This window comes from Motacilla alba, chromosome 23 (assembly GCF_015832195.1).
Source record: "Motacilla alba alba isolate MOTALB_02 chromosome 23, Motacilla_alba_V1.0_pri, whole genome shotgun sequence".
Taxonomy (NCBI): Eukaryota; Metazoa; Chordata; class Aves; order Passeriformes; family Motacillidae; genus Motacilla; species Motacilla alba.
Window position 1 is genome coordinate 3865133 of NC_052038.1, and position 25075 is coordinate 3890207.

The window sequence follows — 25075 nt, forward strand, 5'->3', positions numbered from 1 at the left end:
CAGAGTCCTGCTCGTGGTGAACGAACACAATTAATTTGGAGCTTCACTGCCTGCAGATCAGTGGGGCTGCTTTATCTTCTGTTTAATCACTGATACCATGAGGTCCTTCTGCAGCTCCTCACAGACAGGTTTAGATTTGACTACCCTGAGTAGTTCTGAAACATCAGCAAACTCATTCATCTCCACTGGCGCCAGCTGGCCCAGCACGAGGGCTGGGGACACCAGGAACGCCAGCTCCTGTCACCCCCAAGCTCTCTTTGTGGCAGCACTCAACCCCCAGCCATGAAACTGGAGAATTCTTTCTTCAATCTATGCAATTTTATATAATTTCCATCTAATAAATTATATAATCCCTTTTAACATACAACCACAGAGGCAAAGGATCTTCTCACAAAGACGACGGAGGTGCTTTCTTCAAATAAAAAGAGGTTTATTAAGAGAATGAGAATGACATTGTAGTGTGGGTGTTGTACATCTATTGCAGCATTAAGAGAAACAACAGCAAGTACAAAATCCTGCAGAACTTCTAGAGTCATCATCATCACAGCCTAGCTTCCCAATGCTACAGTTTGGTGGATCCAAAACTTCATTCCCATTTCTAATGGCAGAAAATCCAAAGATTCTCGTCTTTCAAAAGAAAAAAACCCAACCCAAAACAAACAAACAAACAATCAAACAAAAAAAAAAAAAAAAAGGCAAAACAAAAAACCCAACTCAATTTGATATAAATAACTTGCACTGGACATTTTAAAACTTTCAGATTTTAATTACACATAAATAAATATATACAGATTTAGAAGAGTTCCGTTTGGCCTGGTTCAAGTTCTGCTCCTTGTGCTTTATTTATTATTATTATTATTACTAAATTTAGAAACTTGTGTGCTGTTATCTGTGGGTTGTGGAGGTTTATTTAGTCCTGGGTTTAACTTCACCTGCCTTATCCCCAGCCGGGAGGGCAGCAGGCAGGGGGACTCCCCTCGATCCTGCCCGGGGACCCATCGGCTGTGTGGCTGTTCCTCCCTCGTGCCGTGGCTTGGGGCTCCTCAGCCCACAGGAAAATCCACAGGGAGTCTCAGTTTGAAGCTGTAAACAAAGCCTGGACCTGCTTTAAATCCACAGCAGTTCTGCCAGCAGTTTTCCTTGGCCTGGTGTCAGGGCTGGGCTGTGGGTGGGGAAATGGGAAGGTTTCCTGGGTGTTAGCCTCAAAACCAGCGGATAAATCCAGGTAGAGCCAGCTCCATCCCCCTGCCCCCGGCTGCTCCTGCTCTGGCTCTTGCACTGATGAGGCTTTTGCTCTTTTCTCGCAGTTTCGCAGTTGGAACAAATTCCTGGAGCACGTCAGGATTTCACTATGGGTTTTTTTTTTTTTTTTTTTAAAAAGCAAAATAAAATCAAATTGCACATGACTTGGCTTCCTGCATCCACGTTACAAAAAAAAAAAAAAAAAAAAAAAAAAAAAAAAAAAAAAAAGGCAAAACCCAAAGCCATCAGCCTGGCTTCTCTCAATCTCACTACGTTCATTAGCACTGTTTTCTGTTTAAATTCTTCAACTCTTCTTGTTTTCCTGTCTTTTCTTTGTTTGCTTCACGAGTTCCCCCACACGTTGGAGCTCAACAGTTCAGAAAACAGTGCTGGGGTCATCCTTGCCCCTGGAGCCACCGCTGGTGCCCGGGGGCAGCTCCCCCGGGGGAGGCAGCGCCGCTATTTCCGATGCTTCACCTCCTTGTCTGACGCTTTGGAGTCCCCGGTCGTGTGCCCGTTGCCCGTGCTGTTCATGAATATTTTATCCAGCCCCTTGAGGGACTCCACCAGGTAGTTCTGGAAGGCGGTGAGGGCAGCGCAGATGGCCGGGCCCCCGAAGCCGTGGGTTATCAGGCTGAAATGAGTCAAACAGCTCTGCACTCCGGGCTCCAGGATGAGCGAGGGGCGGCTGTTCCCCAGCGGAGAGCGATCCTGGGCTATCAGGTCTGCAAACTCCTTGCAAATTTGCCTGGAAGAGAGAAGTTTGGTCACTCTAACGCCGTAACGCACGTGGCAAGCTGCAGGACACAGTCATAGGATCACAGAACAGTTTGGGTTGGAAGGGACATAAAAGATCATCGAGTTCCAACCTCTCTGGTGTGGGCACCAGGCAGCTCAGAGCTTCGACCTAGCATTAAATGCTTTCAGGTGTGGGGCATCCACAACTTCTCTGGGTGTATTTTGGGGTTCTTTTCCTGCTCCCTGCCTGGACAGCCATCTCCCCACTGGGAGTTTTTGGCTCCAGCCTGGGCAAAGCCCCTGAGTGCAGAACTGGAGCCACTGCGGCTTTGAAAGGGCACATGAGGCAATACCAAAATGCTCTCTGGGGTTGGGTTACCCTGTCCCGTGCAGGAACAAACCCTTCAATCCATGCAGGCCATTCTCCCTGCAGGGTGAGCCCATCTCTTCCCCACAGAAGAGCAAAGTTTGGGGGCTGATGCTGCCCTCCCAGGCTGCAGACACGCAATGCAGCAGCGGCTCGTTGCCCTCTGTACTCACTTGGTAGCCAGCAGCATGTTTTTCCTGGTGTGGAGCTCCGCGGGGTCGGAGTGCTGCCGGCACAGGTACTCTGCTGCCGCCTTGGCCGGGAACTCGGTTTCGCAGACGTAGCCGAAGTCCCGAGCCAGGTGAATGGCTTCACCTGTGGGCAGGACAGAGGGACATCAGCACTGTGCCAGCACCAGTGGGACAGGGAACTGGGAGCTGGGAACTGCTGTAGAGCTTCAGCCATCTCGCTGTTGGGGCTCAGTTCTGGCGGGACTGGCACCCTTCCCTGTCTCAGTGGCCACCCAAGAGCTCTCCCCACCTTCACGTCTTGCACAGAAACACCACTGAGTTTCTTATTCTCATCTGTAAGGCAATTAGTCTGTGTGGCCTAAATAAGCCAGCTCCAGTTCTAAACAGCAGCTGGGTCTTTCCTTTACTGTTATACAAGAGCATCAAGACAGTGCTGGTCGTGGAGCAGGGTGAGGAGTGACTCTGGGCACCTGCTGCAAAATGAAGAGCAGCAGAGGCGTTTCTTACTTGGGAACATCCCCTGCTGCATCTTTCCCTATTTCCTCCCAAATTTTCTGCTTGGCCTCTCCAAACCGAGAAGAGATTGAAAGGGAAACCGGAGGCTCACAGAGTGACCTCAGCCCCATGGCTGCTGGACGAGGCAGGGCAGGAGGAAGGGGCAGGAGGAAGGGGGTTACATCCCCCACAGCGCCCGGGGGCCCTCGGGCTGGACGCGCAGGCAGCGTATCCATCACCCCGTGGAAATGCCCACCCATTGATGGAATTGATCCATCTCCAGGCGTCCCCGTGGAAATAATCAGAGCTGATGGCAATTGATCATGCCCAACACCCGAAATCCCGGTCGGGCAGGCAGAGCTAATTTGCCTTGCCCCCCTGCTGCTCACACGTATTAGGCCATCCATCCTAACAGCATTAACCCAGATCCCATCCCAGCCTGCCCAGCTCCTGGAGCTCAGTCCCTGCTACAGGGAAGTGTCTCTGCTTCCCACATAACAACAGTACTTTCCACTTCATCTCGTCCTCCAGAGAAAGAGCAAATAAGGTAAACCTAAAGAATCAGAATTGCAGTTTTTTGTATGTTTAAAAAAAAACCAGTCAGAGAGGAATAACTGCTGAAAAAGGAATAACCACTGAAAAACTGATCCTGGGATAATCAAAAAGAGCTGAGTGACTTCATGTCAGAGCCAGGGCTGGAGCCAGGATTTATTTCTTCCATGAGTATGTGAGTGGCTGCACATTTTAATGTTTTTTAAAGGCAGTTTGGATGCTGGATTAGAGAGGTGCCGGGGGAACAGGACACTCTGGCTTTAGTGTTAAAGACACACTGAGCCAGACCTTGAGGAGAAGAGGCTGCAGGAGAGTGCACAGAGGGCCATGGTGGGCAGGAGGGCAGCAAGAGCCTGGCTGAGGGCAAACCTCCTCCCAAGAGCTTAGGGATGTTTCTGGAGTGGAAATACAGCCCTGCTGCTCCCCTGGGTCCAGGCTGGAGGTGCTCTCCTGGAGCACTTGCCCAAGAGAGGGTGAGTGCTTGGTGTAAGTGGTGAAGACTCCCAAGGGGGCTGTTTCTACCTGGTGCTCCCAGGTTCTCCAGGAACATCCTCCCCATCTGTATGAGTGGCTGTGGGTCAGTGTAAGAAAAAATATTTCCTTAGCACTCAAGACCCCATCCATTGGCTCTTTTAAATAACTAGACCTCAGGAAGGTGGAGGGGAGAAAACAAATTAAGCCAAGACAGCAAATGTTCAGGAAAGAGTGTGTTTGGGCCAGAGGGGAGTGTGTGCTGGGTGATGGCAGTGCGGCAGCACCTTCCTCTGGGTGAAACATCCCCTGGTTCCATCATGCTTACAAGCAGGAGGAAATTATATCCATCAAACACACATGGCACCACTCCTATTTGCTCTGAGCTGGGAAGCAGGAACCAAAACATCAGCAGCCACTCGAAATCAAACCGTACATTTCTTCCTTCCTTTCTTTCCTTCATTCTTTTCTTTCTTTTCTTTTCATGGAAATCAGCCTTTCATTCAGCACGAACCAACTGCCCAGGGTAACAACCTCCGCCTAATGAAGCGGGTCATTTAATTTGCTGGCCACAATGGAGATGATTTTCTATTCAGGATCCGAAGGCAGCTGCCTGCACCGCGCTGGGCAGGGACACAATGGATTCCTCAGCTCAGAGGGAGGCAGAGCTGTCATCCCATTTGTTTGCATCCCCGTGCGCTTTTCTCCCAGGATGCAGAGGCAACATCATCATTTCCATGGTGGAGAGAAGTAGGAGGGGAGGAAGTAACCGAGTTAGGCAGGGGCACCTGACATGTCTGGGCAGGGCTCTGCCTGCCAGGGCAGCACCTTTTCCGTAGCTCTGAGGGTGGCTGCTCCACACCTGAGCTCCACCTGCAAAACCTCAGAGCAGTTTGACATCTCCTTGGTGTCCCACTCATTTCCTGGAGGAGGGAAGGACTTGGATGTGGGGCATTTCCTTCTATACAGGCGACATGACCCGGACCTGAGCTTGGGATGCTGCCCAAGGCTGGCATGGTTGGAAGCACCTGAGCTGTGCCTTAGGTGGGCACACGGGGCTGCAGAGAAGCTGGGAAATTCTTGGCAGCTTTATTCAGGCTTTTTTTGCGTTTGGTCTCTGTGACCAACTGTTAAAACAGCTCAAAGACAGGAGGGACACCCTGAGCTCCAGCCAGAGGGATGCTCACGGTCCTGCTGGGCGCCCATGAGGAGTCCTTTTCCATGGGCCACACCTGATCCAACAGAAATGGCTGAGTTTTGGAAAACAGACACGGAAGCACAGACTTCTAGAATGGTTTGGGTTGGAAAAGACATTAAAGATCATGCAGTTCCAACCTCCTACCACAGGCAGGGCAACCATGCTTGGACATTTTCTTGGACATTTGCTGTCTTGGTTTCATTTGTGTTTTGCCCGCTGCCTTCCCAAGAGTCTGCTCGTTTAAAAGGACACATTCTTGAATCAGTGCAGAGACTTACACAAGGACATTGCCACGCTCATTCAGTGGTGACCACTCCATATTTTAAGAGTTCTGGTTTGTGGAAAGCTGGAAATTAAGGGGATGGAGGTTTTGGCACTCCACCCTCCACGGGAGCGGGGAGAGACCCTTACCTTCCACAAGGGATGTGAGCAGGGTGACGTTGGCAGCTTTGCGCCTTCCTGCAGGTAGATTTAGTCCAATTTTCTCTAACCTTTCCCTTAAACACCGACCCCCATTTTTTGATTTGGCTCTGAAAAGAGAAAACAAAGAGGGAAAACAAATTTCCACATCATTCATGTTAAAACAACCGTAATCCTAGTTTAAGCTTTGAGGTTTGAAAGGAAAGAAGAAAAAGCAATAAAAATACTACTCCTTGATGTACCACACACCAGAATTTCTCATCTCTTTATCTGGGGCAAGAGCTGGTGCTGCACACAGATTTTGGTGCTCTTGGGGCAGCTTACCTGCGGAGGACCCCGCCGAGGAGAGAGGCGTTGAGACACTCGGGGGGCGAGAGCCTCCTCTGCACCTCCCCGACCGTCACCTTGTACTTGGAGGTGGAGCTGAGGAGAGACAGGCGGCCGGGCACGGAGCAGAACACCTCGTTGGGATTCGTGACCCCTCCGATCAGGCCGTCCTTGTTCATGGACAGCGTGGAGATGGTGGTGCCATTGGCCTTCGAGGGGATGGGCACTGGAGACAAGGAAGAGGGAGAGAAGAGGAGACCATGGCTGAGAGACCCAGACTCTCCAGGCAGCTCTCCAGCTCATCCCAGACAGCAGCAGGGCTGCTGGGATGTCTCATTAGTTCCTTATTTTCCTCAATGAGAGAAGCGAGGTGGGGTGATGAAACTAAACTAAATAAAGGTTAAAGGAAAGGAAGAAGCCTGGACGCTGCCCTCACCTGCGTTCCCACACCTCCCAGCCCAGCTGTAATTAAAGCCAAGGTTTGGGCTGGTCTCCTGGAAGGCTGAGGATTGTCCATAGTGTGGCTGGCTGGACCTGTGGCCAGCTGCCCTCCCTGTCCCCTCTGGGTGCTCCGTGGAGGTGGATGGCCGGGCAAAACGTGGCTGATCCCGCTGGCCAGGATGCCAATCCTCTCCAGGGAGACTGCAGCTGCAGCCCAGCTCTGTGCCAGCACACACTGCATCCCACCAGGCAGGATCAACCACCTCCATTCCCTGCCCCAAACCCAGGAGCTGCTGGGCTGGCCGAGAGCTCTGCTTCCATCATGTGCCCACGGGAACCAGGGGAAAGAGTTTCTTTGCCTTCAGCTCTGGGATTAACCCCACAAATAGCCACAGCCCTGAACTTTCATCATCCCTGGCTTAAAGGAAGCTTGAGAAGATGAAACCAAATTAATCCAGCACAAACTTCCCTTTGCTTAATGGGCAAAAGTCAATTAACACAAGGTTAGGCAGGCACTGGTAACTGCAGCATCTTGTTGGGCCTTCAGCATCACACCGGGGCAAAGGGGCTCGGCTTTCCCACTTGTCATTCCATAAGAAACATTCTTAGACACAATAAAGGTTTATAAGGTAAAACTGTGGGAGGAACTTGTGCCAAATCTCTTTGGCTTTTATGCTCTGAAATTAATAAGCAATTTAACTCAAGGGGGAAAAAAAGCAGGTTTTGAAAGAATCCAAAGATCATTTCAGCCCTGGCATTCTTTGTGCTTCCTCAGGAATGACTGTTCCACAGTCAGATGGTTCCTGCAAGTAATGCAGCAGTGGCTGCCGGGGTTTAGAAAGGAAATACAAATGCCCAAATGAATTGGAAGCCCCAGGATTACCCAGGGAGGGTACATGGACTGGACCTCTGAGGAGGCGCTTACAATCGGCATATTGTAAATCCAGCTCAACGACTTGCTAGCATGGCAATGAAAATCAGCACATGCTACATAAAAATGACTCATGTTTTAAGACTAAGGGATGAACGGAAAGGAGCTGAAGGACATGGAGTTTCCCCCCAGCACAAAACTTGCACAAAGTCAGGGAGCAAAGGGTGAGATACACCAGTGCCCTGCTGGAGCCGGCAGCTGCGGTCAGTGTTTGCCAGCCCGTGACTGAGGTTGGTCTAGGGCAGAACAAACACAGCAACATCCCCCTGAGACGGAGGAAACCAGAATTATTTCCAGGAAGAAGCAACTTCAAAGCTTTCTTCCGCAGTCCCAGAACAGGTTAGGTTAGTCTCTAGGGGATCCCTTAAAATCAAAAGTCAGATCGTGGTTTGCAAATACCCGTGCAGTGCTGCTGAGCTGTGAGGCCCCGCAGCGTCTCAGTGATGGGGTTCTGCTGCAGAAAGGGCCACCCCCAAAGCAGACTCCCCCGGGGAGCAGGTGTTGCTTGTAGTATGGTGTGAAGAGCTGTGCATAACCGATCCTCTCTGGGGACATCCGTGCATGCCTGCGATCATGCCGTGCCTGCGCTCAAGCCGCATGCGTGGCCAGGGACCTGCACACACCCGAGGGACAGCAGAGCCATGCAGGGAGAGGGAGAGGGCTCGTGCCTCACCACACATCCGTGGGACATGGTGTCAGGGGAGGAGGCAAGCCCAGCTGGTACCGGTGTGACTTAACACTGGAGCCTATGGACAAGTGGGCTGGAGAAGGGTCGGACACAGCTCTGTGTTTGCCAGTCGCCCCACAGGCAGTGACAAGGAGGCACAGAGGATGTTGATGTGCAACATGGAGACACAACACTTGGGAAACACGTACTGGAGGTTTTAGGAATGATGCTGCTGTCAGAAAGAAAGCCCTGGCAAACTGACTGCTGTGAAGGGTGAAGCCCAGCACAGCTGGGTCAGCCCAGCTCTGTGCCACAAGCAAACCAGGCAGGCACCAGCACTGAGCGGGGATTTTGGCATTGCTCTTCTGCCTCGAAGCCTCAGCCGAGGCCATAGCCCCGTCACTTTGGGCACGTGCAGGTGTGGGACAGGGTGGCTGTGTCACGCAGAGCTTGTGCCCGCACGGGGGACGTGAGGGAGGCACGGAGCAGGCAGCAGTGCTGGGAGCTGAGCCGGGCCCCGGAGTCCTGCAGCAGTGCTTCATCCATTAGACAGCGTCGCCTCAATACAACAAGAATAAACAAAGCCACATTCGCCATTAATCACGAATTATTGTTATCGAGCCTCACCTGCTGCTGTTTGCCTGGTCTGATCTGCAGCTTGTTTGCCCATAAACATGCTGCAGGAGGGAGACAAGCTACCATTAAAGCCTGACAGCTTTGTTTCCTTGGCTTTTGGGGAACCAAAATTGTCTCTTGTCATCTGAGTAAACCAAAAGTCCCCCTCGATCTTCAGTTGCTGCTTTCCTGTTCCCGCAAGCAGCAGGTGATCGGAGCACCTGAGCCAGCCTGCAGACAAGAAGGAAGCATGAGAGCGCTGCGACGGCCCCGCGCCCCGGCGCCGACCCCCTGCGCCCTTCCAGCCCGGCGGGCAGCGCTCAGAGCTGCTCCCACAGCCTCCTGCCGAGGGCTCATCCCAGCTACGGCGCAGGGGAGAGACCCTTTGGAGCAGAGACAGGGTCTGCACGGTGAGGTTTGAGGCACTGAACAGCCACGATGTGAGCGGGGACTGCAGTGCCCGAGAGAAGGAGCAGCCAAGCACAACGAGGACCTGAGACCCACCATGAGCAACAAGGACCTGAGACCACCATGAACAGCAAGGACCTGAGACCCACCATGAGCAACAAGGACCTGACATCACCATGAACAGCAAGGACCTGAGACCCACCATGAGCAACAAGGACCTGAGACCACCATGAACAGCAAGGACCTGAGACCACCATGAACAGCAAGGACCTGAGACCCACCATGAGCAACAAGGACCTGAGACCACCATGAACAGCAAGGACCTGAGACCCACCATGAGCAACAAGGACCTGAGACCCACCATGACCAACAAGGACCTGAGACCCACCCATGTGGCTTTGCAGCTGGGGATAGAAATGTCACACTGTGCCACTGCACCCGTCATCCCTTCTGCAGGATCAGCCATAGGATAGCCTGGTTTTGGCAGAGTAGGACGTCACCTCTCCCACAGTGACCCTGCTCTCCCTCCCTCGTCCCCCTGGCAGGAGCTTGGGCGGGCTCAGGTCCCACTGCTGCCCATGGAAACCCAGAAACACATCCCAGAGATGCTCGTGCACGCAGTGGCACGTTGGAAAGGCTGATGAGGAAGGGTTGGATGCTGGTGCACAAACAACCACACCTCCAGCCCTGCCTGGTGAGTGGGATGGGGTACCCCTGGGTCACCCCAGCCCACCCCAGGAAGCTATAAATGACAGGGCACAAGCAGGAGTTTGGGTTGATTCAGCCAAAGAAAGGGGAAGAAGGAGATCTTAGACCTTAAAAAACTGCTCAGAGCACTCCTGGGGAATGCAAGATCCTTTTTGTTATCTGTTCTTATTATTTATCAATTATTATTTATTGATGCTTGATTGTTTCACTCTGTCCTCCTCCTTTCTTAAACTGCCTGGCATTTCTTAGAGGGTTTTTCCCATGGAAGTGTTTTTTATTCAGATTATTCCTGCTACTTCTAAATCAGCAAATTCAGGTGAGCTTGGCTGCACATTTCAAAAACTAAAGCCCCTGTGATACATTTTGACCTGCCCTGGGGATGCTGCAGGTGGGCTGGACACAGGTAAACACTGGCACGGGTCAGAGGGGTCAGATCACAGATTTTGGACTAAGGTTATGCTGGCAGACCTCAAAGGGCTTCACACATTGCTGATCCTCAGCCCAGTGCTGGTACAGCAGCAGCCACCAAAGCCATTAACTCACTCCTGACTCAAGCCAGATCCTGTGTGCAGCTGGGGAAAATTGAGGCACAGAGCAAGTTAAATGATTTACCACAGCTCAGGCGCATGGGCATGATCTGTGTGTGCAATTCCAGCCTGTGGGAATGCCTTTCCAAGCAATCCAGGTTCAGCTGTTGCCCAAGTGTTGGGAAGTGCTGTGCTGCAGGCTGATTATGTACAGCCTCTGCTTTCATAGCTCTGGATTTTCTGTAGGAAGCTGTGAAGTCAGGCTGCTTGTCACCACATCATCTTGGCTCCTGGTGCTGCTGTGATTTGGAGAAGGGCAGCGTGGCAGGAACAGGCACACAGCGGAATCTTGCTGAGTGTGGGAAGGGAAATGATTAAATGATCCTCATTTCTTCTCTACACCTCACAGGAAGTGTTTCCATCAGACTCAGCCTCTCACTGCAGCCTTGAACCTCACAGGGCAGGTGCCACTGGCAATCTGTGGTATTCCAGGTGTGTGTGAGCAGCACTGGAGAGGCCCAGACTCCCATGTGAGTCACTTGCCCCCATGTGTGGAGCAGGTACCCATGGCTCCATCTTCCCTGTGAAGCTCAAGGTTTGTGATCTCCCGTCTGAGGAGCCTTTTGTGTTGAGCCAGCTCTGCTTTGTCTTTAAAACATACTCTGGTGTAACTGTCAGACGGTGAACCCCCACAACTTCATTCGCTGTGGCTCAGAAAATCCCGATGCAGAGAGATTTCAAACAAGTCCTGGTGTCCAAAACCACCAAGGGTTTCATCCCTCGACTTCCCTGAGCTGGAGAACACCCTGCCTGCCTGGGGTTATCTCTTTGCATCTGGCACAGCCAGCATGAAATTGCCTTATGACACAGGACAAATCACTATCCCAGTTTGGGCTTGACTGTCTCCAGCAACAAATTGCAGATAATAATATAATAATGTCTACCTGGGAGGGATGTTATGATACCAAATTAAAACTTTCCAAGTGATCTCTGGTGGGAGATTTCTCCAGTGAGAAGTCCTTGGGTGTTGAATGCACCAGGAGGAGTTGGTCCAGCCCCTGAGCATGGGATGTGATGATGCCCCTTGGAGCAGAAAGGCAATTCCATGAAGAACAGGAGTCCCACACCTCCAGCGATGCTGCAGCCCACGGGTTGGGATGTCACAGCCTCGTGTCCCTGAGGGTTTTTCAGGAGACAGCCGGGAGAAAGATAAAAACACTGCCAAAGGGATTGCTTGGCTGTGAATCCAATGGAATAAGGAGCCTCATGCCTTCAAAGTGTCCCAAAAGAAAGCACAAAGTTTTGCCACTTCTGGCTTGCAGAGGTAGGTCCTTTGGCTTTTAAGTTTAAGAGGTAAAAAGAAGGAGCAAAACAAACCCATTCTTCAAAGGCTTTTACCTAGAAAGCCTTGGAGAATTCCCTGCTTTTGCCCAGTGAAATCCAGCACGAGGCGATGCGCAGCCCTGCGCCTCCCTTCCTCATCCTCCCTCTCGCGCACGGTCCGGGCTGAGGATGCTCCATCCCTCAGCTCCTGCATTCCTTCTCCTGCCTCATATTTGCTCACCAAAGTTTGTGGGTGAAATTACCATTGTGATTCCTGGGAATGGGCACTTTGAAATGTAAATATTCGGCGGAAAAGGTGCAGCTGCAGCCCGGCTCAGTCTTCGATGCCGGGATTGCCGGGAGCTGCGGGAGCCGGTGTCCGTGCTCAGGGCTGGCAGCAAACCATCGGCTTTTGGGTCTAAAGGAAAAGAAACTTTGCCTACAAAAAGAGAAAAATACTAAGTACAGACTCGTTTCCATAGGAGAAATGTGCTGCTTGCTTGCAAAATTATCTGTAAGCCGGAGAATTTGTGGTACTTGGGAATTGAGTCGCTTATCGTGGTGTTATTTGTTCTGTTCCATTTCCAGCTGGGGCTCGGGGTGCTGTAAGGGGAAAAACAGGTCCAGAGGGAACATGCAAATCGCTTCCCGTCTTACGAGTCTGTTTTCTTCTCTCTGCAGATTCACTACAGGTAAATTCTCTTCCTCGGTAAGGCGGAATCCCTGAATATCGGAGCTTTTATTGCGACATCCCTTTAAAAGTGGGAGCGCGCTACTGTTGAGGTTGCATTTTAAAGAGGTAGCAGTGAATCGCCTTAGGAGACAACCTGGGACAAAGCAATCGCTCATCTTCAGGCACAACAGCTCTGTCTCCAGCCTCCCACTAAAGCCTCTCAGCCCCCCGTCCCTCTCCAGGGCCGTGCCCCGCTGGGCTCGGCTGCCTCGGGCATGGCTGCGGGGCAGAGCTGCGCCGTGCTGCCCGGCAAGGGCACACCTGCACCCTCCAAACCTGCCGCAGGTGCCGAGCTTTTGGTTCCACAGCTCTGCAGATGCAGCGGTGACAGCTCTGTCTCTGGTTGTTCCCTGGCCGGGGGTCCCGCTGCTGTGACCCGCTCCGGGTCCAGGCTGATGGATGTTTGTGGGCAGCCCCTGATGAAAGTGCTGCAGCGAGGTGAGGGATTGCTGTTGTCTTCCGGGAAGAGCTGTCAGCGAGCTCATCTAACCTTCGTTTGAATGCCTCTGATGTAAATTATAAGATGGAGATACATGTATTAAAAAAAATCTGGATGTGAGTGTGAGCCAGGGGCAGCTGCTCCTGCCATCCCTTGAAAAGCCCTTTTTCAGGGAGAAGGTGCTGCAGAGTTCAGCTGCACCAATTTCCCGGTGTTTCAGCAGAGAGGTATTTATTGATGGTCCAGGGAAGGAGGTCAGAGCCATCAGCTGTATTTCAAACGCACTCTGTAATTATCCTCTCTTCCCAGAGGGGATTATACAGGTATTCTCTTTATCTCGAATGCTCAACCTGAAGCAAGTCCCGCTGTGTCAAAGAGCCTCTCTAGGAACCACCACCATTGGCCTTTTCAAATGGAAGGATGGAAAGAATCTTGGTTTTATCTGTGGGTTTTCGAGATTGCCGAGCTCTGATAGGGAAATGAATCTCGGACCCTCAGAGGAGAGCGGGGTTACAATCTCAATCTATTCCCATGAGAAAGCTGATCAGGAGAGGTCCCATGCCTATGCAAAACTCCCATATTTAACATTTTGTTTCCCATGCAAATCCATTCATCAGCTTGGGAAAGAAATACAAAGTTGCCATGTGATATTAATTCCATTTTTCATTCTGTACCTCTGTTTGACCCAGTGAAGTCCCAACCATGTGTCACTGCAGGTTTCTCCTGGGGAGCTTTGGGATGGATCTACAGAGCAGGAAGGTTCAGACCCCCCCAAATTCATGGGTACAATGGCTTGGTTAAGAATGGTCCCTGCTGAGTACACCATGCTTTGATAGGAATGGCCAGCTGATATAATATCAAAATTTACTCAGCCCCCTGTGCTCCTGCAGGACTTGGGAAGGGGGCTAGAAAATGCTTTGCAATTGATAATTTCAGCTAATGCATTTTCTGCTTCACCATTTAGGAATGACTCGGCCTCAAATATGCTGCTGTTCAGAATAGCTTGTCAGTTTTTTGGAAACTGCTCACAATTAATTAGTGGTGAGTTCCCACATGTTTCCTTTCCATGCTGCATTTCATGGAGTGGATTCTGCTGTCTGGGGAACCCTGATGTCACAGCCTGAGCAGCAACTGCAGAAACACTTCACTGGAAGGCACCAAACATCAGTGATTAAAATGTCCCCCTAAATAGTAGAACTCAGGTGTCTGAGCCTTTAAAGGGAATGAATGAAAATTATTTGGGTTCTGCTTTTGAGTGACAAAGTGTTTGGAGATATTTCCTGCACCATTGGTTGGAAGCCGCCCCGATGCAGCGACTTCATTGGAGAAGCCAGTTTAGTCTGGAAATTCACATTATTTCCCTCCCCCTTGATTCTAAATTACTTTTTCTGAATCTGCAGTTATGCCTTTCCATATCTACATTAGAAAATTAACTATTTCAATTTCACTTCAATTACTGAATAATTATTTAAAATCCAGTTCAAATTCTGCCCGTATAGAATTCATGTTTCACAGCACAAACCAAGAAGGTTTAGAAACGGGAGGCTGGAGACCCAGGGGATTTAATCCTGAGGAATTGGAAACCCACATTGCTCCACGCTGACACCAAGGGAAGTTCCCCATCCAGTGTCACCCCTGGCTGTGCTGCAGCAAGTTCTTCCTGCCCCACACACTCCCTAACTCTGCCTGCAGCATCAACCACCCCAAATCTACTCCTTTCGCAGCACAAACGCTTTGGCACACTGTCTGTGAGATCTTTATGTGTTTAAACAGTTTAATCCGTTTCACAATAACGTGCAGGGGAGATTTCCCCTGTATTCCCTACGGATGCACCTGAATTTGTGTGGCTGGGATCTCCATAAGCTAAAAGGGGGGAACAAAGCTGTGACATTGCAGTGAGCGGTGGCCGATCCCGCGGAAGCCACTGCGATGTTCCTGTCAATTTGTTAGATCTATTCAGGTTGTTGGAGGGCAAAAGACCATCCAGCAAAGATTAGACATGAATAATAATAGAAAAAAAATCTTCCCTTCATTCTGAGCTGGCGGCCAGCCCGCCGAGCTGGTGGGTTTCAGTCTGGGTCTGACCGCAGCAGCGCGAATCTCTCGGTTCAGCGGCTCCTCCGGAGCTGCCGGCTCGTCCAGGGACTGCTCTGGGGACAGGCACTGCTCACCCACTGCCACAGCAAAAAAGGCTTCTCCTTTTCCTTGCTCAGATGCCCTGGGTTGCTGACACCAGTGTACCGGTGAGACAAACCCTCTGATGATGGTTTTTCAATGGCCACCCCATCTCTTGCTAACTGGGATCTTGTGCTGGAAACCTCCCGAAGCACCCTCGGTCAGATCCTCTGCTCGCACCTCTCCAGCCCTGGGATGGTGGCTCTGCTTTCTCCCACGCACGTGGCCACTCTGGGGCTCGCAGGGAGCCCTGGGGACACCACTTGCTCCCTGGGACCTGTCTGACCAGTCCGGAGGGAACAGGGCCTGACCCAGTCCCTCTCTCCCTGGCGCCTCGGCCCTCTGGTGACTGATGCCAGATAAATGCCTGAGATAGAGGGTGGGGAGACTCAGCCCGGCTGGAATCCCAAGCACGCACCACAGACACTGTGATGGATTTTTAAGCCACGAAGGTGAACCTGCTCCCAGCTCCCCTTGTCCTGCTCTGAGCCCCAAGCTCCTGCCATACTGTGTTTTGGGTTTGTTTGATTGAAATGGGTACCTTGGGCTCTTTTCTGGCAACTCCCTCTCCCTCCCACGTGCATCTCTGCCCTTTCCCCCCAAACCACAACCAAAGGGAAAGCAATACCCAGGCACGGAGGAGCTGGGTTGGGGACAGACCAGGCAGATGAGAACTGAGCATGCAGCAGCTCCAAGCCTCACATCCAGGTTTGCTAATTAGTTCCTCCATTAAGAATTAAAATAAACAAACAAATGGAAGGACAGCAAGAGTGAGTAATTCCCTGGATCACACAGGAAAGGGTGGTTTAGTGGTTAGAGTCCTAGTCTAGGACTTCAGAGAACCTCATTTAGGCTCTTCAAATAATCAAGAGAGATTGCAAACATTTTTTCTCTGAGATCACGTATCTTGGAATATTATGAAGCTGGGAGGACTAGTCTGTGTTTGCCTCTGCTCTGCTGCAGGTTTAGTGTGAACCTGGTCTGGAGTGACATTGATGGGTCCCTAGGGGTCTTGCCTACGTCTGTGCTGCTGTGGGTATGTGTTCTGATGGACCCCAGGGAGGCAGGTACCTGTGCTGTCACACAAATAAAGATTTTGGCACCACTTCCTTTGCAGTGACACAGGTGTCACCTGGCTGAGACTGTCCTGCTGCCAGTCCACCTGTGAGTGAAGTAGCCCCTGTGGGAGCCAGGGTAGTGATGTGACAGTGGCCATTGAACTGCAAAAATACCTAGTAGCCCCAAAATGAAGGGAAAGGTGCTCTAGAGCAATCCCAACACGTCCGTGATGCTCGCTCGGTGCTGTCCATGGAGAAGCCTCACCTGGGGTTCTCCTCCCAGAGCAGAGGTGCTGCTGCTTTGGCTCAAGCCACACGCCAGAAAACAACCCAAGCTGGCTTTCCTGAACCTACCCTTTAAGAGTTGCTCTTTATTTCAAACAAAGAAAAAAATTCATTTAGAAACATCTAATTAAACAGTAAGTCATGACAAGGTACATGAAACTTGGAGATAACACATGCCTGGGAGGCACTGGGGAGGTTGAGACAAAGCCCAGCGCCTTCACCAGTACCCGCGTGTGTTATCTCACATGAACACACACCTGGGCTTATCCTGGTGCAATTATAGGGCATTAAAAATATAATTTTAATGGAGGAATGGTGATCTGGATGCAGTTCAGAGTAAAAACTTTCTTTTAAGTTTCTCTGTTTGATTAGTAGGTGTTCCTGCCGCGCACCGTGTGCGCGCGAGGGAGAAGCGCCGGGCTCGGGAGGTGTGACTGTGTTTTGAGGAACGCTGCTCTGTCTCCCGGTGTGTGCGAGGGCTTGTCGAAACTTTAAAGCATTCATGAGCAGCACTAAGGCAGCAAAACTTCCAGTCAAGACCCGGCTTGTCCCGGGTGAGCCCCTTTTCCTACTCTGCAGATGAAGCTGCAGGGAGCTGGGAGGGCTCCCCAGGGAGCCCAGCACCCTGCAGCTGACTGGAAGCCAAGCACCTCCACCCACAGCCCTGGACAGTCCCATAAAAGCTGTGTCTTCACAGCCCCAGGTGTTTTACAGGATGACCTCATTTATTACCTTGCTCATCACAGGAAATGATGTTTATCTAATCTACCATTCTTTCAGGATTTTTTTTTTCCCCTGCCACATCTGGCTTCTTAGGTTTCTTTCAGCTCAACTCCTCCTCGCACCAAAACAAAGAAGAAATGGCACTGCTGCCATCACGCCAGTCCCACCAGCTTGAGAAGAAGCTGAGAAGCTTCAAAACCCGGAGCTCGCGTGCAGTGGCGAGTGGATCTGAGGATCTCGGTCTTAATCTCCCTCCTCTGCCGCATTCCTTAGTAGTGACAGCTACTTCTTGCAATATTCCTGACTGTGGGCTCTGAGGCACAGCTTTCCATCTGCCTGTCCAGCATCCAGCCAAACAGGTCCACATTCCTGAGCAGAAACGCTAACTGCCCCTCGGAGCGGCTCGGAAGCCTCGGATGGGAACTGGAACAAGTCACAAACATGAGGGAGGGCGGCAGCAGCCAGGACCAGATCCACAGAAATGAGGGACAGTGGCAGCACCAGATCCACAAACAGAAGGGACAGTGGCAACACCAGATCCACAAAAACAAGGCACAGTGGCAGCACCAGATCCACAAAAACGAGGGACAGTGGCAGCACCAGATCCACAAAAACGAGGGACAGTGGCAGCACCAGATCCACAAAAACAAGGGACAGTGGCAGCACCAGATCCACAAACACAAGGGACAGTGGCAGGAGCAGGTCCCCCTGCTCCAGGAAGGAGCCTGGGACGTGCGCTGTGCGTGCCTGGGTGTCAGCGAGAGCCCACGCTGGTCACACCCTGCTCTGCCTCTACTCCAGGTTGTAAAATGCCACAGCCAAAACTCGTGCCCGCAAGCGGGTGCACCGGGCCCTGTGGCTCGCCCTGCTCCCGCTGCCACGGGGCCCCAGCTCGCTCCTGCCCAGCGCCAGCAGGACCCAGGGCTGCTCCTGCACCCCAGCGTGTCCCCAGGTGCCAGGGAAAGAGATTTGTATTTTTCTTTGTAATAAAAAGGCTCTCCCAGAAGCTTTCTGCTGATCCCAAAAGGATGTGGAAGCAATAAAACCCCTCCTTATTTTACAACCAAGCTGCAGGATTTTTTGCTACTGAGCGCAACGACCTAAATGCTTGGTTTCATAACCAGAAGGTCGCACCCTGCACCAGAAGCTCTGGACTTGCTGAGTCCCCAGTTTTATGTCTGGGGGGGTCTCACAGCCAGAGCTCGGTAGCTGACCTGGGCAACTAAACATCAGGGCAGCAGGTGAGTGGAGCAGAAAATTCCTGAGCTGTTGTATACTAAAGCAGCCAGAGCCCCAACGAAACTTTTTCAGAGCTAATTTTAATGTTTCCTAGTCTAATATTTCCTGGTCTTACATAAATGATTGGAAGGGAAAGTTAAAAATTAATAATAATAATAATAATAATAATAATAATAATAATAATAATAAACCAAACACAAACAAAACAACAACAAAAGAAAGGCAAAGAAAACAACTTCTGAAATACTGCTGGGAAAAAAGGGAGAATGAACAAATGGGGGTACAAGATATCCATAAATGCTCGGCTGCCCTATCCAAGATTTTATCCATTTAATTCCCAAACGAAATCTATCACCCCATTTGTCGCTACAGCACGGGGGGAAAACTCATCCTCCGTTTGTCAGAGCTATCACATCTCTCCCTGCTCCAAGTGAAATCCCAGCTCACACAGCGCACCCCACAACCAAACGGGACCCCCTCAGCGGGGATTTCTGGGTGCCCTTCACCGCCCGGCGCCTCCAGCCCTTGGGATCAGCCCGGCGATAACGAACCGGAGCCGGTCCCGAGGGCAGCGGTGGGAACGGGTGTTTGAACGCCGGTTCCCAGCCGGGATCTGCCTCCCCGGGCTGCACCCGCCGCCGGGAGCCGGTTCTGCCCGCCGCGATGCGGGCACCGCGCAGCCACGGCCGGGACTGCGGCATGGGGGTCCCGGGATCGGGGTCCCGGGGCGGGCTGGGGTGAATCCCCGCTTTTCCTCTCCACTCGTTTCATTCGGGGTTACCTGCAGCCGAGGGGCCGGAGCGCTGCGGGCTGGGGGAAAACATTCGGAGGGCAAAGAGTGGCAACGCACCGCGTCCCCGAGATGCCCGCGAAATGCCCGGAATGATATTAACGGCTGGAAGTTGATTTGAGAAGGAAAAGGACGGGAAAGAGACACGCAGCCAGGGATGCTCCCGCACAGCGCTCCGAGGCTCCGGGCAGCATCTTCCCCGCCGCGGGGCCCGTCCGGGCGGGGGGACATCGGCAGTGACCCCCCTGCCGCGGGGATGGCCCCGAACCCCCGGGGTACGGGAGGGGACAGGCTGCGGGGACAGCGCGGGGCTGCGGGCTCTGCCCTCCCGTTCCGAGCTTTCTGACCGGGGACCGAACGCGACTCCAAGGACGGGAGCTAAAAGGGAGGTTTGGGGATTTGGGGCAGGTGATTAATATTTTGTTGAACCAGGACAATAGTATCTGGGCACCTAATTAGGCGAGATAAATCTGTTTCCACACGCAAAGATTCCTATCAGGTTTCTGTCCCACGGCCATCCCCTCAGGAAATCCAGGATTAATCGGTATTTGGGATCTCGGTGCGATTTAGGACAAAACTGAGCTTTTTAGGTTTACCCTCGCTCCCTTCAGAGAGGGGGTCCTCGAGCCCTGCTGCCCAGCCGCTCCCTCCGGCTCTTTCTGCCCGGGACCCGCCGGGAGCTGCCTCCGATGGCTTTAATTTAATTTTATTTTTCCTGGGGTGTCATTCCCCCGCGGGGGCCCGGGCTCGGCTCTGGCCCCGCTGGGGCTCCAGAACACAGCTCAAAGCTGACAGAGCAGCGGAGTGAGAACGATCACGTTTTAAACATTCTAAAAAAATTAAATAAAGCCGAATGTAAAGGAATTTATTCCCCGGGCCGTGCGGAGGGCAGAGGCGTTTGATCACGGCTGCGGCTTCCATAATGCCTCCGATTTCTTTAGAGCTGAACTCGCCCGTTTGGGAGCTTCCAGGGGCAGGGAAAGAGGAGCGTGGCCGTCAGCTCCTGTCCCCGTTCTCCTCATCCCTGCCAGCGGGGTGGGTGACGGAGCGGTGCCGGGACAGAACCCCCGCTCCGGGAAGCCCCGGTGGCTCCGTCCCGCCGCTTCCAGTGGGGCTGCCCAAATCCCCCCACAAACACGCTCTTGGCTTTGGATTTATCGATTTCTCCAGCAAATCCGGAGCTCCGCGCTCCAAACACAGGAATAATAATAGAAAAAAATTAAAATAATAATAAAGAGGGCAAAAACAGGGACAGAAAAGGTAAATTAATATTGAAAAAAATTTAAAATACCCAAACAAGAACGGGCGTGGAAGAACAAGTGTCCGTGAGCACAAGAGCTGCGGTCGAGCTTTTTGCACCGTTCCTGCCTTCAGCCAGAGATATTTAAATTTAATTTTATTTTTCCTTCCATTTTTTTTTTCTTTCCAAGCCTAGAGAACTAGAAAAGCTCCAAGGGCAAAAAAAACAGGCACTAAACAACGACAAATCCTCCCGATAGGAGACAAAAAATTTTAAGTAATGGCGCTTTTGGAAAAAGGAGGGGGAAAACTCCAATGAACCATTGTAACTCCAACCGAACTTCCAGACAAACATTCCCACTGCGGGAAATTTCCCGAGCGTTCCGGGGTGCTCCTGCCCGGCCCAAACCACGGAGGTAAGGTCGGTGCCGGCTCACGCACCCCTCAGCTTCTTGCAACCATTCCTCACTCGCGAATGTTTAATGAAACGCCTCTCCAGCGCTCTGATTAAAGCTCAATTAATGCGGGTCGTTAATGTCCCGCTGGCAGCCGCGTGTTCCTAGAGCGGCCTTTTCTAAGGAAAGGGGCTGCGGCGCACCGGGAGCGCCGCTCCCCTCGAAACGACGGCTGGCAGCCGCACGATCGGGAGGTTTTTCATGCAATTACCGGGGATCGGCTACGGGCCGGAGCAGCCCCGGGACTGCGGGGCCGTAGCACCCACCGGCCCACGTTACCGAGCCGGCCCGGTGGCTGCGGTTCCGTTCGCACCGGGGCTCGGCGCTTAAACGCGTCCTTCCCGTCCACATATTTCTGTAAAAAATCGCGGGGAGAAGCCAAGAGCAGTGCTGGAATATTCCACAGTAGGGATCGCCCCGAGCACCGCACCGGAGGCTCCTGGGCCCCCCTCCTCGCTCTCACAACTCCAAGAGAAAAATTTCCTACAGAAATATTTTAGGGAGTTGAGCTGTTTCACCCACCGGTTCCTTGGGATGTGAGGGACTGGTCAGGGTGCGGGGCAGAACCGGACACGGGAGATCTCGGGGGTCGAGCAGCCCGTTCCCCGCGCCGGCCCCGGAGGGAAAGGCTGCTCCTCCCCTCCGCTCCCGGAGCGAAGCCCCGGTTCTGGAGCGGCAGAGAGGGGTCTCCGCAGACCCGGGTTTTGCCGAGGTGGGGATGCGGGACGCTCCCGGCTGCAAGGACGGGCAGCACCGGCCCCAAAGCCGCGCCACTTCTCGTCTCCGTTAAACGCGTCCTTCCCCCCGGTACCAGTCCCGCCGGAACGGGCCCGATCCGCCGCGGTCCGGGCCGGTGTGGAGCGGTTCGCGGCCCGCGCTGCCTCCCCCGCCGCCGGGAGCGGGGATCCGACCGGGGGACGGCGGGACCGAGAGCACCGGGAGCTGCAGCCGAGCGCCGCCGGGGCATCCCCGGGCTTTCCACGCAAACCGTACGCGGCCGCCGGCGGGCCGGGCCCCGGGGCTCCCCGACAGCAGGGTCCCGTCCGGGCCCTTCGGTACCGGGAAGGAGCGGCGGCCGCGGTACCGCCCGAGGCAGAGCAGCGGGCCGGGAGCGAGTGGGCGCGCTGGCCCGCCGGGACCTGCCGCTTTCGTTTTAGTCTCGCCGGGGACAGCAGCGAGCCCTTCCCGACGGGCGAGGGGCGGCCCCGCGGGAGGGCGGACGCGGGGGGACCCGGCGCTGGGGAGCCCCGAGGGCAGGAGCGGGGCCCGGTCCGGTGCCGCTTTCCGCTGAGCCGCCGCGCTCTTCTTACCTTTCTTGATCACGGACTGATCGAGCAGGTTCATCCCGCCGTCGTCCACGGCCTGAAAGCACCGAGGGAAGAGCCGTCAGCCTGCTCCGGGCACCGGCTGCTCGCGGCGCGGGGACGGCGCGGCCGCGGCCCGTTCCTCCCGCCGCCCCCGGCCAGAAGGAATTCTGAGGGCACGAGCGAGCCCCAGTAATGGGAATCCCCGACCCGGTGTTTCTGCTTGCCCGGGGGTACGAACGCCGTGGGGCCCGACTCGTCCCGGCCTGGAGTCCCCGGTCGCACAGGCAGAGGGATCTGGCCCCGTCCCCACGCAAACAACCCACCCCGGGCACCCTCCCGGTGCTGCCGCCGTCCCCCCGTACCTGGATGTCCTCGAGGCCGTGGTGGCCGAGGCCGTGGAGGCCCAGCGGGCCGTCGGCGAGGCCGTGGCCGCCGTCGGGCAGCCCGTGGAGCAGGCGGGGCACGGCGGGGTACTCGCGGCGAGGGTCGAGCCCCAGGGCGCGGTGGGTCTGCGAGAGCAGCCCCGGCTCGTCCTGCCGGCCGCGCTGCGGGGGCCAGGCCGGCTGCTGGTGCTGGTGCAGAGGGCTGAGCGCCGCGTACGGGTCCGCCAGGTGAGGGTAAGCGGGCTCCTGGCCCTGCGGGTAGGGCAACGGCGGCTGCGGGTACGGCGGGGGGAAGTAGGGCGGCTGGAAGTCGGCGGCGGGCGTGTGGCAGAGCGGCGGCGCCGAGCCATAGGGCGCCTGGTTGAGCGAGGGCAGCTGCGGCAGGCGGGCCCCGGCCGGCGCCCCGGGCAGCCCCTCGGCTCGGTCCTGCGGCGGCGAAAACAGCGGCGGTGAGGCGGGCACGGACCCCCGGCCCCAGTCCCCGACCCCCCGTCCCGTCCCGTCCCGCCCCACCCGGGCTCGTCCCGCACTCACCATGCCCGGGTAGCTGTGCACAAGCATCGGTGCGGGCCCGCGGCAAGCCCCGGGCGGGCCGGGCCCCGGGGGTGCCCCCCCCGTCTCCGCCCCTCTATCCCGCCGGAGCGGCGTCTCCCATCGCCCGCCCGCTCCTCTGCGCCGGCCCCGACTCCATGCACGCCAGTTATAGCGGCGGGGGCGCGCCCGCCGCCCCGGGAGCGCGCGTCAGAGCGCGGGGGACGGGGACGCGCCGCCCGCTCCCGCGGGGCCCCGACGGCTCCCGACAGCGGGCGCGGCGGGACGGCGGCGGGAGGCGGCCGGGGCGGGGGCCGAGGGACACCCGTCGCCCCCTGGGAGCGTGGCTGGTGCTACCCCCCGCGCCGTCGGGCGGCCCCGGTCCCCTGTCCCCGGTACAGCACACCCTCCCCCCGGTGCCGCCCCGGGTCCCCTGCCCCGGGCCTGGGAGTCCTGCCGCGGAGCGCCCCGGGCCGCGCCGAGCGAGCCCCGAGGGTCGGGAGAGCCCAAAAGGGCGGGCGGGCTGCGGGGCCGCGGCGATGCTCTACGGTTTGACTTTATTAGCCCGAGCCGGGTGCGGGGCCCCTCCGGGAGCGCCGCGAGGGCCCCGGCGGCAGCTGCGACCTCCCGCGAGCGCGGCGGGAGCGGGACCGGGGCCGGTCCTGCCGGGAGAGCTCGGGGCTCCTCCCGGGGCGCTTCACCCTCCTCCCCGACGGGGAGCTGCGGGGAGCTGCATCCCGGACTGGGCACAGCGAGAATTGTTGAGGGTGCTCCGGGTCTGGCTCCCTGCCCGAAGAGATGGACGGGCACCGGGTGCGACGGAGCCTGGGGAAAACGGGGAGCACCGACGGGCAGCACGCCTGCCTCTCCGCCCTCCTCCATCCCTCCCTCCGCCTCTCCGTCCCTCCCTCCGCCTCCCCATCCCTCCCTCACTCTCTGTTTGAGCCCTCCCTCCGGGGCAGGACGAGGCGGGCCCGCACCGCCGGGTCCCTGGGCGCGGCACCGGGCACCGGACACCAGCGGGGCCAGCCGGGCAGACGGGGAGGCCCCGCCAGCGGCACTGAGTGACCCCAGTGACATCCCCCCTGCCCCCGATATCACGGCCACGCGGGTGCCACGGCGGAGCGGCGATGCCCATCCCCACGGGCACACGCACGCCCTCGGCCGCTCACACCCGCGGCTCCCGGACACCGCGGTCACAGCTCCCCGCGGCCAGGCGGTGGGGTGGCGTGTCACCGCGGGTCCCCGCCGTGCCACCCGCAGGGTGCCGGCCACCCATCGCTGGGCGGGACGTTCCATCGGCAGCGCGTGTTTTCCGCGGAGCAGAGCGCAAACCCTTCACCCCCAGCTGTAGCACGCCGCGCTGTGTGATCGACATCAACAAACACAGCCCCACACTGCAGTTAATTTAATTCCACTCTTCCCGCCCCGAGCTACAGCTCCCTTCATTTTCATTTTTCCTCTGAATTCCCACAACTCAGACCTCTTTGATTTCCAGGTTTAATTAACAATGCTCATTAAATGAATTTTTATTCATTTCTTTTAATATTACCCTGCCACCTGTCTTTAGGAGGCATGGGCTGATCGTTTATTCTAATTTATTTCTGTTAAAGATGGCATTTAAGGGTGGGAGGAGGGATATGAAGAGGTATAGAGGGTTGATCCATTCAAATCTCTTCATCCCCCTCAAATGCTCTTCAAGGACGCTGCTCCTGGAAGTTCTGTATTTATTTTCCACCAGATCCATTTCATTTGCTAGGAAAAATTGGATTGGACATGCTGTATTTTGCAGTTATGTTCCAGTTCATTCTTAATGTCCCCCGCTCGTCTAGTGCGTATAATGTCGAGTTTTTATTCATCTGAAAGAGGTGAAACTGTGCAAAATCCAAGCAGGAAGGGATGTGAGTCAGCCTGCACGGGACAGCAGGCGAGCAGGAGGATGGTCTCTTGCAGCAGCTTGGAGGGAAGCTCTGTTTCCACCCAAAAATGAGACAGAGCAGAGGAAACCTGCGACACTGACAGACAAAGGGAAGGAAAAACAAAAGCCAGAGCTGTCCCACCGCCCCTCACAGAACATGCTGGGCAAACTGGGGTTGT

General features: G+C 54.8%; 1 protein-coding gene across 2 annotated transcripts; it reads right to left on the minus strand.

Annotated features, from left to right (window-relative positions):
• Nucleotides 1-413: 413 nt before the first annotated feature.
• On the minus strand, nucleotides 414-23784 carry TFAP2E (transcription factor AP-2 epsilon). Of its 2 annotated transcripts, XM_038161011.1 has the most exons (8): nucleotides 22982-23784; nucleotides 22427-22873; nucleotides 22068-22119; nucleotides 8668-8886; nucleotides 5999-6227; nucleotides 5666-5784; nucleotides 2521-2662; nucleotides 414-1990 (listed from the first exon to the last, which is right to left on the minus strand). In XM_038161011.1, the coding sequence occupies exons 1-8, from the start codon at nucleotides 23006-23008 to the stop codon at nucleotides 1702-1704; spliced, it is 1524 nt and encodes a 507-aa protein (XP_038016939.1). In that variant the 5' UTR covers nucleotides 23009-23784; the 3' UTR covers nucleotides 414-1701. The 2 variants fall into 2 exon arrangements, with proteins under 2 accessions (XP_038016939.1, XP_038016940.1); XM_038161012.1 differs by lacking the exon at nucleotides 8668-8886 and having other exon boundaries at nucleotides 22982-23782.
• Nucleotides 23785-25075: the final 1291 nt, after the last annotated feature.